The 15,798-nt window shown below is 34.7% G+C and overlaps 1 protein-coding gene across 3 annotated transcripts; it reads left to right on the forward strand.

Annotated features, from left to right (window-relative positions):
* The first annotated feature begins 294 nt into the window (after positions 1-294).
* mthfd2l (methylenetetrahydrofolate dehydrogenase (NADP+ dependent) 2 like) lies at positions 295-14,563 on the forward strand. 3 transcript variants are annotated; one of them, XR_001776899.2, is made up of 9 exons: positions 295-453; positions 998-1,182; positions 2,077-2,199; positions 2,868-3,020; positions 4,384-4,491; positions 8,907-8,999; positions 12,694-12,819; positions 12,953-13,687; positions 13,771-14,563. XR_001776899.2 is itself a non-coding variant. In XM_008418078.3 (8 exons), exons 1-8 carry the CDS (start codon positions 311-313, stop codon positions 13,066-13,068), a joined length of 1,047 nt encoding a protein of 348 aa, XP_008416300.2. In that variant the 5' UTR covers positions 295-310; the 3' UTR covers positions 13,069-14,563. The 3 variants fall into 3 exon arrangements, 2 of the variants coding, with proteins under 2 accessions (XP_008416300.2, XP_081466931.1); XM_008418078.3 differs by having other exon boundaries at positions 12,953-14,563; XM_081610805.1 differs by lacking the exon at positions 295-453 and adding an exon at positions 671-851 and having other exon boundaries at positions 12,953-14,563.
* Positions 14,564-15,798: the final 1,235 nt, after the last annotated feature.

Here is a 15,798-nt window from a genome sequence, read left to right on the forward strand (position 1 = left end):
ATATGGTTGCTTCAAGCAATGTGATCTCGCAGGAAGAAATTATTGTGTCAATGTTTTTTCTCATTACTGAAATATGCTTTTTTTGTGTGTGCTCTGCCTTCAAAACAGATTTTTATGTTAGATTATATTTGTTAACTGTTATTTTTATATACCTACGTAAATGTTCATACGGTGGTTAAACATCAAAACGCCTCTTCTTACTAAAAATCAAAACATACTGTATGTAGAACATGTTTCAAATAGAACCTATATATTACCCATCCCCTTTTGTGCACGCACGTACACACGCACGACGTACACACGCACAAATATGGCGGCTTCTATTTCACCTCTACGCTCCTCCTTCAGGATTTGCTCACCGTTAACTGCACACTTTCACTGCTGCCGTGCCAAACTGCGGATGCACAGAAAGTACGAGAGTCAAAGGAGGCATCTGTACCACTCTGCGAGAAGGTAAACGTTGTCACATTGAAAGTAGTGCCATGTTTTGTTGAAATAAGTGGAAGGGATGGAGAGCGGCGTTTCGGCACCGGTGGAAGCAATGCGAGTACGTCAGATGTCAGAGGAAGGATTGTAACGGACAGCAGTATTCACTGTAACCGGTAGAGGGCGCAAGGTTAAACGGCATGGGGAAAAAACAAAACAAAACAAAACAAACTTACTTAGAAACGAGTGGTTTACTAATCATGTTCACACTCATTATTCCATTTGTATGGGTTGCTCAGTGATATTGCTGAAGGACAGATCAAGCGTTTGTATGCTTTATCCTGCATTGATTAGTTACTTCACGTTTAAATCCCGCACATATATATACATATCCATGAAAAATGACTATGATCAGTTGACACTTGGTAGGAATTGTTTCAATCTTCACAATCTTTTCTCTCAAAAAAGAAAATGTGTATTTTAAATATGCATATATATTTTTTTTAGAACACAGTTTTATTCCAGTTGCTTCTCAAAACTAAATTCTTTTCTTTACTATAAACTTCTCCAGGCACAGTGCTGTGGTGATTTCAGGAACAGAGTTGGCCCGTCAGATTCACAGAGAAATCCAGCGTGATGTGGAAGAGCTAGTCGCTCATGGCAACATGAGGCCCCACCTTGGCGTAATCTTAGTCGGAGATGACCCAGCCAGTCATACCTATGTTAAGAACAAGACCCGGGCAGCCACCATCCTGGGTCAGATATGAGCAGTGTGTGTGTCTTTCTCGACACTTTCCTCAGTGTGTACGGTGCAGTCATGCACATGCATCTCATTAAGTTTGAATACACAATTTCTGTAATTCAGTTCAAATACCGATAGTGAAAATATTATGTAGGATCTTTACACACAGAATATGTTTAATTTTTCTTTATAATGTTAAAATAATTAACAAGACCAATAGAGAAGGGATATTTATCTCACAAATGTCATATTATGATTATGTTACTGGCTACACATCATACTGAAGACTACTGACCTGATGGTAGTCAGTGACACCCTCCACAGACAAAAATAGTCTTGAAAAATTGAGTTGAAAGACAAAAAAAACATTCAAGAGTTTGTCAGAGATTCACAGTTTGTTGAATGTGACAGGAGTCAGTGCTTCTGCCACATTTCTTGTGACAGTCCATAAGAAGTGTCTTACCTGGGCTCAAACAGTACCTATTTGAAGGTTCAAATAAATCTCTACATCACCAGGTATTGTGGGCTTGTACTGCAGTACATGGACAAATAACAAAAACAAACTGAATTCTTGAAATATTTGGGCTTTGATTTGTTGCAATCTAGTATCATTAAACAAACTGAAATTAATATTTGATGTGTATTGCTGTGTTCCTGAATCTGCGTAATATGTGAGTTTCCATTTTAGAATCTAACTGCTGAATCAAATTAACTTTTCAATGCTCTATTGAGATGCATGTGTATGTCAGCCTTATGTAAACATACAAATTAAGACAGATAATTAGTTTTATCTTTGTTTTGCAAACATATTGTATAATGATGTATACATTTTAGATAATTAAAACAGGACGACTGCATTTAAAAATACATTGACTATGAGCAATAGTGTTTTATTTGACAATCTCTAGGTATTTCCAGTGACACAGTAGTTCGGCCCAGCTCAGTTTCCCAGGAGGAGTTGCTGGAGCTGATCGATAAGATGAACCGTGACTGGAGGGTCAGCGGTCTCCTGGTGCAGCTGCCACTTCCAGGTAAGCAAACAGAACACTTTCGAAATTGAATTACCCATCTTAAGAGGTGGGCACTATAGTGCAAACTATATGTATAGTTTGCTCTGAAAAAGAGCAATTAAAAGTTTTAACTGTGTTGCAGCTTGTGTTGAAAGATTAACATGTGTCCATGTACATGCTTATTATTATTATTATTATTTTATTATTATTATTATTTTATTTAATTCATGTTTAAATTACTTACAGTATAACTGTTGTGTACATATTTTTGTATCAGTTTTATATCACTTATGGCTATATTTTTATTTACTAATATTTAACACCTTGGATGGAGTAGCTTGTCAACATATAAGCAATTTTTCCTTGGGGATCAATAAAATATATTCTGTTCTAATAAAAAAAAATGCTTTACCACTCCTTTCGGACTTATTTGATCACTTAAGATCAAATAATAACTAGCATTTTTACATTTAAGCAACCATTGCTTTGTTGCTTTTTATACTGTTGCAATTAACTTGCAATTTAATTTTACCTTTATCAGACACAAAGGTCGGTTTAGTAATAGTTAAGTAAATTAATGAATAAGTAGATGAAAAAGTTTTTTTTAAAGTAGCACAAACTAATAATACTAATTAATAAGTATTTAGGCTTAATGTAATCATATGTATTTTTTTCACTCTGTTCTTGAGAGCACATCAACGAGCGAGCTGTGTGTAATGCGATCGCTCCAGAGAAGGATGTTGACGGTTTCCATATTGTGAATATTGGAAAGTTGTGCCTGGACCAGAGATCGATGGTACCTGCAACGCCTGCAGCGGTCTGGGAGATGATCAAAAGAGCAGGTAAACCAGGAAGGGTTCTAAATCTCACATCCGTCTTTTTCATTTGTTTACTTGTACTTGTTCTGAACAAATGATCCTCTAGAGGGCAGTAAAGATCTACTAGTTCTCAGGGTAATATAACCATTCGTTGCTGCTAGTAACCATAACACGTGCTGTAAAATCTTCATAATTCTGATCATGTTTGATCCTTTCATAAATGGATGTTTTTGTAATTAGTTTATTCTTGTGTTTAGTTTAGTAAATGCTGTGTCAGTTTTATTCTGTCTTATAGTCTTTCCAATATGCACATCATAGTACGGATGTGCCATATTAGAATTGGCACAGAAATTATAGTAATAAGTCCACCATTATCCAGACAATCATGTCTCCTAGTTTATCTTTTAGATCATTTATTTTAAAAAATTGGGTTGATCAGTTGGGGGGGAAAAAAACAACTTGTATGATCACAGTATTAGTGTCACTTTTCTTCATTAACTTAATTATAGCCCTTAAATTGAAATAAATAAATGAAACGGTGGAATTTTTTTCTTGCACCAACAACAAACTCAGAAAGAATGTTTGGTGGTTGTGCCCATAAAAAGCAAAACCTCCAGTCAAACTTGGCTGTTGATCAGAAAAGTTCAGTTCAGGTAACTGTTGCTTCACAGAATGTCACTGATGGGAGGTGAAAAGCATTGCGTAAAATGCAGGTTTCTATCTGCTGCAAGAAATCGGCGAAAAAGATAGAAATGAGGGGCAAGAAAAGAACTTTAAAGGTTTTAAAGGATTTCTTGATGCATTGTTTTTTATAGTACTTTTCGGAACCGCAATTTATGAGAATAAAAAAATTAGACATTAATTTTTATAAACAATCAGTGATTTTATTTTTGAGATGTTCTTTTGTCAAGAGCTCTGCCAACCTAACTTATGGTGTGTTGATTAAGAGCAACAAAAGCTAATTTCTAGTGTGATCAGCAGTTTTAATTGACATGAATTGTATGGATTTAAGGTTTACATTTTTGTTCTTCAAATAACTGAGTCCCTTGGCTTCAGTCTGCAGCTGTTTGCTTGTGGAAGAAGTTCCAAAAGCTAAAAAAAAAAAAAAAAAATCTCCATCTAACCTCTGAACCCTAAGATTTTTTTTGGCTTTCTTGTGGAGTTTTATACCACATCATTTTAACATCAAACAAAGCTACATTATAGTATTGAACCTAAATACAATGTTTCAAAAAGGACAAAGTTACACGAAACTTGTTTGTGCTACCCTCCAGTTCAAAAGGCAACCTGACATAAAAATTTGCAACAAAATATCAGTATATCTGTAAGATCAGGATAATTTTTAAGAAAAAATGTTGCTTTCTTTCCTGGGAATGTGTTTACGCAGGAATTGAGACAGTGGGAAAGAATGTCTTGGTTGCTGGTCGCTCCAAAAATGTTGGAATGCCCATTGCTATGTTGCTGCATACTGATCGCAATCATGAACGCCCTGGAGGTAAGCTAAATGATTTGCATTTATTCTTTTATCTGTACCACCAATCTAGGTTAGTCAGCCCAATAATATGACAAACATCTTCATAGAAAATTCAAGTTGCACCATCCTGGTTTTCCCTAAAGGATATTTGATGTTTTAAGCTTTTGTCAGGATATGAATGTACACTTCAATTACTCCCTGCCTTTTTTTTTTTTTATCAAAAAAAGAAAAAAAAATGCTGATGCGTGTCCTGCTGGATAAAAAGAAGGGAGTGTGAAAGCCTTAATCAGGGCGAAACATTTGGCACTGTGCACCACTGGGAAACGGATCCAGTCCTTATATGGGCGCAGGAAGGAAGAAACGGATTTCAAAAGGTGTTGTCTGCATTAAGCAACAAGATTTACTTTAACTGTCAAAGTTCGGCAATATGACAGGATAAAGAGACCCAAGGTGCAATACACATGCCAAGTAGTATAATAAAAGACTGCAGTAAGCTGTGGTTTCTGAACTCCTTTAAGAAATTACAATAAAAGAAATAAGTAATGGGCTTTAGGGAGTCACATTTCTTTACATGTTTAAAGCAAATGATGTACAGTCTGTCTGTGGCAGTCCCAGCCAATCAGAAATTCTTTTAGCTAATTCCAGCTTTCAGTTTCCAAGAATCCATAGAGCGGAAGAAACCAGTAAAGAAAACAAGTTTCTTACCAGTTTTACCAGTTTTTGAACAAACTGTTTTGAGATTTATTTCAAACTGCTGCTTTTCTCATGGTTCATGCCCTTTTAAAAAAATGTGGACACATTCTGTAAATGGGTTACTTGGTCATTTCCGGTGCTGGTCTGAAAAAGCTAACTGAAACGCACAAAGATTGTATTCATACCATCACATTTTATTAAAAATACATACACTTTTACTGGCCACTTCATTAGAAAAAGTCAGATTGGGCCTTGTTTTCGAAACTAATTTAATGTTTTTTGCTATAAATTCAGCAATGTTTCTGAAACATTCCTCAAAAATCTGGGATCCATATCAGCATGACAGCTTCACACTGTTGATGCAATGTTGTTGGCTGAATTTATTATGCAAATCTGCTGTTCCGCTACATCCCAAAGGTGCTCTGTTAGATTCAGATCTGGTGACTGTAGAAGCTGTTCGAGGTCAGTTAAGTCAGAATCATTTTCAGAAGAATTCAAGTTTGTGACATGGTACATTCTCATGTTAGAATGATCAATCAAAACATAGATACTCATAGATAATAACACTATGCAATAATACTTTCATAGCTTGTTGGATTTAGCTGATGATAGTTGGTTCTATGGCATCCAAAGTGTGCCAAAAAATACCCCTTACACCAGTAACCTTTAGCAGGAAATAGCATGTTTTAGGTAAATAATTTCTTAATATTGATGGAAAAAGCACTAGTTATAACTGAAATAATCAGCCAGTGGAACAAGACAATTTTACTATATTACTATAACTTGTATGATTATTTCAATGTTAAAAATCAGTTTTTTTGTCATTGATACAGCTGTTTGTCAGTTGCATGAGAGTTTATCTATGTGTCACTGCAAAACAGGTATCTGGTAACACAAGACTCTGTGAGAACTTGTTTATGTGGTTCAACCCTTTTCAGATGAAAGGATGTGTAAAATTCCAGTTGAACTTCACAGCATGTGCAGCCGTGAGCTCCTGGTTTCCCCCACGCCTTCAGACTTGCGTGAAACCCTAGCAATCAGTGTAGGCGGCTTAAACGTTATCCCCACATATTACTTTTCCGTAGTTTTTATCAGTTACAGGAGCAAAAATCTGTAGCTTTTCCTTTAACAGTTTCACTCATTTTTTTCTTTGTGGTTAATTCAGTTTTATAAAAACAGACCAGCAGGAATAGGAACAGTTTAGACAGAACAGCCAATGATCCAGAGACTTGAAGCATTTACTCACCCTCCGTAATATATATCCTCCATATAACAATGTGTGTTATTCAGTTGGCAGGTCTGTGCTAGATTGACTCTTAATTTGGAAAATAAACTCAGAATTGCCAACAATAAAAGGTAAAGCACACTGTTCACAGCAGGTGAGCATAAAGTTGATGCAAACTGCACAATGCAACACCTTTATACCACAACTTTGTTCAAATTTTAGAAAATTCTTCCAGGATATAAATGAAAGATGCAAATACATCACAAAAAGCTTCAATTAGTTAATTGCATGCAAAGGCTATTGCAATGATACCTTTGTATGGACTAAGACGCAGGATCCATTAGGAATGTTGTGTCATATAGCAGAGAAAAGAAAAATACTATCAAAGGATCTGAAATATTATCAATGAATCAGAATCGTTTCTTTGTTCTAGTTATGAGAAACGTGAGCATGTGCGTTGGATTGTTAGGTTTGCTGTTTGAACCATTTTTTCTTCTATCTAACCATACAAAGTGATCATAAATCAAAATATGGCAAAGTTATTGTGTACTGTTGCAGTACCTATGGAACTGTTGTTAAGTATTCTATTTAATCTCTACTTAATACTAAGTAAGAGACCAAGATGGGATTTTTAATACTTCAGTCTTCCCTTTGATCAATGTGACAGTAAATCATCCATATAGTCAATGGATGATATTGACTTTATCATAGTATTTGACTGTGATACATTCAAGGCTGTATTTACCATTGTGTCATAGTGAAATTTTCCTCTTGCAAAAAATGTATATCAAATTGTGGCACAGCTTTGTTTTTAGTCGATGGTTTTACTTCCTGTCTGAGTGAGTGTCATCTTGTCATCTTATAAAGTATTCATAAAAGATTAAAGTTTGTTTGTTAAAGATTTTCCCTTTTTAATCGTATAGGGTCTACAATAGTTCTGTTCATTTCCCTGACCGAAATTGATAATTATACAAAAAAAGAAGAGCAAAAAAATAAAATAAATGGGGACACAGCACAAGGGAAAGCAAATTCAAAACAATAAACTCCGGGTGGCGTTTAAGGTGATCAATAATTATTGATACTGATACATGGGAGTTTCAGCACTTCCAAACACCTCTCTTCAAAGTAGCCTACTTTATATTAGCAACTTACACTAAATCAATCAGTGTTTTACTGAAGAGAGTTTAACCTCATTAATTGCAGTCTTTTATTACTAAGACACCATCAGTCGTGGCACTATAAGCCTCGTCTATCTATTTGCGCTCAGTTTTCCTCAGTGTGTGGTTTGATTCCAACAGAATATGCCAAAAGAAAGATATGCATGCTTCCCAAATGACTCTCTGCCAGCAGCTGCAGTCAAACATTGTGGTCTTTATTTGGCTAAAAAATATAAAAAGCAAAGAAAAACAAAACAAAATTCTATTTTAACAGCTGAAACTAGTTAAAATAGAAACATGTTCAAGGGGAATGTGGTAATTTTATTTCAAATACCTGTTGTTGAAATAAAACTGTACAGTAATACTGTACAATTACTCTAGTAATCTCTGAAACCAGCAATAATCTCATCCCTGCTGCATAATCTTAGTATAATAGCTATTTTCTTAAGTTGAAGGAAACAAATCTTATGCATAAGAGCAAGCGCATAGAATTGCATTGCACAGTGCTCATAATCTCTTTGCTTTAGTTGCTCATCAATATTTTTTAATCCGTCAATATCCAGCGTTGTTACATCGCCCATCCCCACATGGACATTTACTGTATCCTCAGACATACACCATTAATAAGATCTGATCTTTAGTGCAATTTTTAGTCCTGATTTGTCATCAACTCTCAAGAACAAATTTGTCACATTCATCTTAATATTATTTTTAACATTTGAATTAATATTATTAGATATTTACCAATTCATAATATAAGTTTCATTGCTGATGAAACTGAAGCACAACCTGTGCACTTGTTTTGCATACTAAGCTCTTGCAATGACATTTGAATAATCAAAATTCCTGCAGCATGACTGTATAAACTGATGTGTCCCTACAATGCATGCTTTAAAAGTCAGATAACAGTTCATCCGTAATGCGACCCGGTGGTTCGATGTGCTGGGACTTGTTGTACCTTACATCATTTTCTTTATCTTATCCAAAAATGTTCCAGTGTGACACATTCTATTTTTTTCTTTCTAAGACTTCCTTAGTCACAAGGGCCACACACTATAGTGAAGAAACTTGGATTCAGTGGCGTACATGCCGTTTTTGAAATCTCTAAAGTTTGTGAAAACATAAGTATTTTATGGCAATAAATGTGGTTTTTACTGAGTTTTAGAGTTCTGCCCTATTCTCAGTGTAATGTTCTTGCAATGTTAGCATCTTAGCATTGTGAATGATAACTCTGAGTTTCCGTTCCCATATTCACTAACTTAAATTTACATAAAACAAAGAACAATTACCCTGCATTAGATACAAAAAATAGTTTATTTTTGTTGCTTAATTCAACCTAAAAGCTCCTCTTTGCCTCTCAGGTGATGCCACAGTGACGATCGCTCACAGATGTACACCAAGGGATCAGCTGAAAAAACTAACTATCCTGGCTGACATCATCATTGCAGCGGCAGGTAATTAAAGTCTAACAGAGACAGAAAGAGTTTTGACTAAATGCAATAATTCCTACCTATGCTTTTGGATTTAACAACAAAAAATCAAATACAACGCTAATGGAATATTTCCATGAATAGTTTAGTTTTTAGGTAAGTTTTTCTATAGACTAGAAAATACGGATTTCACATATTTTCTAGTCTATAATTTGTATCTCATCAAATCCTGTTTTCATCTAAATTCATTGCCTTGGACAATGCTCAATAAAAATACTCTTAATTTTAATATAACTTTTTTTTTGTCCAGTATCCTGGAGAGTTTTAAAAAGTTATTTTAAATAAAAATATATTAGTAGAAGTAGTTGTAGTACCTAAAAATATAAGACAACCATTGTGTAAGGTCTAAAGTCTAAGTTGACAATGAAGGTAGAGTTATAATAGAATGGGTCAGATTTTACAAAATCTGATTAAGTTTTCTAAACATTTATTGCTGTAATTGATAAAAGCTGTAAAAAGTAATCTGAGTACTGAGTTCATTTACTTTTCAAAGGACAGATTGAGTCACTTTCACACAGTCAAGCCATCAGTTAGACTTGAATGTTTCTTTTAGTTTGTTGTTTGTGATTTTTATTTACCGTTTTCATACTTTTTATTTGTTAATTTATTTTATTTGTGGATTTTGGTCATTCATTTCGCTGTGATGCTCTTTGTGATTTTATCAGTGTTAATATAAATACACTTTGCTTACAGAAATATATTATATATACTATAAATGCAGTTTGGGAAGCAGTTTGTTAAATATTTGTGGCTTATATTTTTTTTAAACTGGATATTTTATGCAACCAAACATTTTTATTTATTTCATTTTCACAGGAATGTAAATTGTTTACTGTGCCAGAATCCATTCCTAATTTTTTATAATTCTTCTACCTAAACAGGTTTAGATTCTGCTGTAACACTCCGTAATAGACTCTTTGAATTTGTCTAAAAGGATTTATGCAGGCTGGTGTTGCTCCAAGAAAAAGGAAAGATTATGAAAAAGGCTTACTAGCCCTTACTTGAATAGTTCTTGTTCAAGTCTGCATCGCAAATGTGGAAATTTCCAGATAATTGTTTTGTTTCTCACCTCTTTTCCTCTTTATGAAGAACAAGGTGGTCTTATAGGGTTGGAATGTAAAAGTATTAATCATTGTAAAAGTAAAAGTATTAATCATTTGTGAAACTTTAGTAATGTTGTTGGGGGTGCCAGGTTACACTCCCAGTGACGGAGTGTAACCAACGTCTCATAACCAACGACGTTAGAGGATATTTTTCCTCCTCTTGATGAAAAGATTAACCTTTCAGTTAAGTTTATGTTTCATTATAAATATTTTTTTTTCTTTTTTAATCTCACTCAATATGTATACTCTCAATACATTTTTAAGTTGCTATTACTTTGGTTGGGAAACCATCCCTTATATAATAATAATACAATATTGACCAAGTTGTCACTCTTCAAAAAGGGAAAAACAATAGTAAGGGAGATGCGTGCTGATCAGTGTGTTCAGGAAAGGGCTAAAAGAAAATAGCTTTCCAGTGGTTAGAAATTCATGGCTGTCACAGTCAAATATCCGGGACTTGTATGAAAGAACTAAGATCAGAGCAGAAAGGTAAGCAGAGGTAATTTTTGACTCAAGTGTTTTGGCTCAAGACAGCTTCATTTTGAGGGCCTGATCATGGCCTTTTTTCAGTTTTTTTTTTTTTTTGCCCCTTCAATAGAGACCAGGTGCTGAGCGTTATGCACAGAGTAAGGCATGTACAACACTGTGCCTGCACTTGATGGCTGACTAAGGTTGCTATTACATTTGCAGCTTTAGGTTTGGGGCTTCAGTAAAGAACTATTTCATAGTTTTTAAGAAATCTGGACTGCATTTGACCATCTTTACTTCACAGTCTAAAATGCTTAGATGGGTCAAAATTTAACAGGATTATTTCACATGCCAAATAGATTCTTTAAAAATGTAGTTTGATATTTACAAAGCTTTTTCAATTTAAGGAAAAAACAGCTCTTAGTACCACTGTAGAGTGTTGATGGAGCTTAAAAGAAGGGACTCACCCAGGGAACCAACCCCTGATGGGAAGGGACATAAAAAATCTCCAACGTTCATAGTTAGGACATTACAGCATTGAGGATCACCTTTATAGTCTGTAGAAACCATTAAAACCATATTTACATGTTAAGTGGTTATTGTCTAATTTAAAAATGATAAAGGTATGAAAAGTCAACTTGGCTTCTCTGTTAATCTGTTTCTGTATGAATCTGTTTCTCTTCCAATTCCTTGGAAACTTTAAGGATGTGGGATAATGAGCTCATACTAGACCACATTAAAAAAATTAAACGGTGACGTCTGCTGTAGAGCTGAAAAGGGATGCCTACATTGGGAGTAGCAGTATAATGATCCAACTACATGGCTGAATCGACTCAAAAATGCATCACCAGATACAAATTGTTATTCTTCAATGACCTTCTCAGTCCTCAAAAGGAAAGATAATAAAAATATTTGGGGAAACCTGAGGAGAAGGTTGAATAATAGAGAACAGATAGGACTCGAGTTATCTGGGGACATAAATGTGGCACTAAGAATTTTTAAAAAATGAAAAAGTTTTATTTTTTTACAACTTTTGTAAAAAAGTTGTAAAAACTTTTTACAACTTGTACATTGTACGTTGTACATTGTACAATGTACAACAATGTACAATGTTGTACATTGTACAATGTACAACAATGTACAATGTTGTACAATGTACAACAATGTACAATGTTGTACAATGTACAACAATGTACAATGTTGTACATTGTACAATGTACAACAGTGTACAATGTTGTACATTGTACATTGTTGTTGTACAATGTACAACATTGTACATTGTTGTACATTGTACAACATTGTACATTGTTGTACATTGTACAACATTGTTGTACAACATTGTTGTACAACAATGTTGTACAATTATGTACAACATTGTTGTACATAATGTACAACAATGTTCTGTTGTACATTATGTTTCATAATTTGGAGGTTATGCCATAAAAGATAATTTTTTTATTTAAAAAAACAAACCTTTGGCACATTTTAGCAGAGTAGAGATTGCTGTATAGATTTACTTAATGAGGAATTGGACTAATAAATCCTTTTACTGAATTTCAAAATAAACAAATAGTGAACACTAAATGTATATTACTTTAATATAATTTGATTAGAAGTTTTTGAAGATATTAGGTGAACTACTTCACTAATTTATATTCTTGTGCCTAATTCATACTCTCCTCCCTAAGTCTGAGTTTTTCTCACTAATTCTCAGTAAGGATGTACCAATATGAAAAATTGGGCCAAAATTGATAATCAATGTTAAATAAAAGAAAAGAAAACAAACAAAAAAACACTCTTCGACACCAACATGCTCCTCTGCGCTCCATCACTGTCACCTGCCCAAACAATTCCCACCTTTCAACTCCTAAAACACAAACTTGAATAAAACATTACTGATTATTAATACTGACCCAGTTTTATTTATGGGACCAATACTGATATGTTAAAAAGTGATTAGCATCGGCCGTCACTGATCTTAATGCTGATGTATTGTGAATGCGAAGTTCTCATACTAAAAGATTATCATTGAAAGGTTTTATTCCTTTTTAATGATAAATATGCCTTTTTGTTCCCCCTTTGGTCAGGTGTTCCAGGTCTGATCACAGCAGACATGGTGAAAAAGGGTGCAGCAGTTATTGACGTCGGCATAAATCGCAACCTGGACCAGCACACAGGGAAAGTCCGGCTCATCGGGGATGTGGATTTTGAGGGTAAAACAAGCAATAAATCTTGCCAGGATTGCCTCAGCAGAGGAAATATCTTAATACCTGCACATCACCTGCATTTCCGGGTGAATAAAGAGCATTGCTTAACACCGTATCATGTTTCTGATATTTGTTTTAGGAGTGAAGGAGAAAGCAGGTTTCATAACACCTGTTCCTGGAGGTGTGGGTCCAATGACTGTTGCCATGCTCATGAAAAACACCGTGACTGCTGCCAGAAATGCACTGATGCATTAAAAACAGTATACACCCTTAATTTTAGTTTGCATTGCAGAGAGGTAAAAGCATATGAACATGCGATAACCTGCATACATTTCAGCACACACTCAAAAACAAACCCCTCTGCTGAACAATTACACACTTTTATTTCAACAGTTTTGACCTCAAGATTTCATACTTGCCTGGAAACCTACTTGATATGCACCATGTTTACTTCCATATTTATTATTTATTTTATTATTGCAATTCAGATTTTGCTTTTGTACATGTTAGATTGATATTTTTTCTACTGGAGTGTTTTGATTTATTGAATATGCTTAGAAATTAGCAAGAAAGAAGTCATAATAAAAGTGGGTTTCAGTCAGTGCCATGTCAATGGGTTTGTTTTTTCATTATTAGTATTTAATTTTCATATAATTGAACTCATCGGATGTAAACTTTTTTTTTTTTGTCAATAACAGATGCAGGTTTTATATTCTAGGTATCAACTAATATTGTGCTACTCATGGTGGCAGCAGAGTAACTATATGATATTAGTTCTATTTTTCTTTTTATAGATGTTTGCTCATCACTTATTTTGGTTGAGGCGTTGCTTTTTTTGGAAAACATTCCCTCTGGCTTTGGATGCTGAACAGTGGTAATTATTTTTGCTCTTTCTGTTTTACTTTTTGACAATTGTTAAAATTCAGCCCCTTATCCTACACTATTTGCTTTGTCCAGAGTGTCTGGGCTGTTGATAAACAGTTGCTTCCTGGAGATGTGGACTGTGTTGGGATTTAAAATTTCACCCATTTGCTGACGTCTGCCTGTGACATATGTAGTGCGCCAGTCCGACAGGAAGAAACTTACTGGAACTTGTCTGTGCTGTAAACAACCATCCTCCACTGCGAAGAGAGAAGAGCCAAGCAGAATGAAGCAGCTGTTAATGTTAGTTCAATATTGGGAAACGTGACCAACTGAGACTGAACGGCTGTGTTCACTTCCTGCTAAAACTACAGGCAGACCACGACTCTAAAACAGCACGAAAAGTATTGATAACAAATATGGAATTAGAGTACAGCAAACAGATCTATGACACAAATCTGAATTGTATATCTATATAGAGCAATTTCTGGGTTAATTGATCTTTTTACAACTTGTAGACAGGAAAACACCATAACTAGTGCGTGTGCAACATTTGCTGCCTTTGTCCTTACACTGTGTACACATTTATTAGGCAACCATATTTTTAAGGATTATTTTTATTCATCATCAACTGCAGTGCTCTGCTAATCTAAAATGTTATTAACCTCCAACATGAATGTTTAAGAAAACAAATGTGAGGTTTTGACATTTTTAGGCGTATATCTGTATTTGCACAATTACTGGGTGACTACTTGTGCAGAACTATTATGCAAGTCCAACCAAATGAAGACTTTTTTTCCACCTCAAGTGTTTAATATGCATCAATTTAAGTCAGAATTATAAATAAACAACTAAAAAAACTTTCCAATAAACGGCAACACATTTGTGATCAATATCTCCACCTCAATTTTTCTTCTTTTCTTCCATTTCTGTCAGTTTTCCCTTACTGATCCACCCATAGTCCCATCAAGAGTTGCTCTCATCCCATCAGTTCTTTTGAAAAATCTGTCCTCAGATTAGTTCAGTTTATGTGTCGTATTCAGCGTTGGTCAGGTTTCAGCCTGTCTTTTCTTGGCCATGTCTCTGAAAACTGAACTTCTTGTACTTCTAGTTTCTCCAGACAGGTTGCAGTTACAGAATATGACAGAACTGAAAGATGATGGGTTCCTGGTAGCTTCACACTTGATTCTTCTCAAATCTTCGGCAGTTAATTTGCCTCCATTTTTTTTTCTCAACCTGTTTCCTTTGACTATGACTGAATACTTGAAACAAAAAGTTGGATGGTTCTGTGATCATTCCCCAATATCTTAGCAATGTCTAAAGTGCTGCATCCATCTGAGAGACTTTTGGACATTTTTGACTTTTGAGAGTCAGTTCAATCTATTTTTTGGCCCATTTTGCCCAAAGAAAAGAAACTGCCTGATAAATATACAACATCTTGATATATGGTGTTGTCCTCGATGGGCCAACCTTTACCTCATTACACATTACACTGTGCACACAGTGTAAATAAGTTCCGCCTTTATTTCTTTTCAAATACAAATTAACTGGCAGAGAATCAGCAACATGCAGATCATAACTATTATTTGACTTTATTCTCGACAAGTTAAAACAGGACCAACAAGTATGTTAAAAATGCAATTTAAGTTGCTACCTGCATCATTAAAAAATATGTTTTAAGGAAGTTCTGAAGAAAATTCAGCTACCACAAAAAGGATGACCCACCCTGGTGACGATAATTATGTGGTTTCACAATACTGGAAAATGGAAACCAGTGTGGGAATTGTTCATCTGCTGTTTCCTGACTTTCTCTCCGAGGATAGAGACCCATGTTTTATAATTTAGAGCTAGTTTAAGGATGGCTTAATCAAGAAATGTCTCCAAATATCTCCAGTCAAATGAGGTGTAATAAATATTGTAACTCTATCTGGACCATGCAGTATTACAACAGATAATTACACTGCTTTTAGATGTGACTGTATTTCCTTGTGGTTTAAGAGGTTTAGCTTGGAATAGTTGCACATTTTTTAGATTGGGAGACAATACTGGCAAAATAATAATTAAAACCATTGCAATTGAAGTTCTGCTTTTTAAAACTAAAATATTCAATGGAATGCAACAGGG

This window comes from Poecilia reticulata, chromosome 9 (assembly GCF_904066995.2).
Source record: "Poecilia reticulata chromosome 9, P_reticulata-male-v2, whole genome shotgun sequence".
NCBI classification, from domain to species: domain Eukaryota; kingdom Metazoa; phylum Chordata; class Actinopteri; order Cyprinodontiformes; family Poeciliidae; genus Poecilia; species Poecilia reticulata.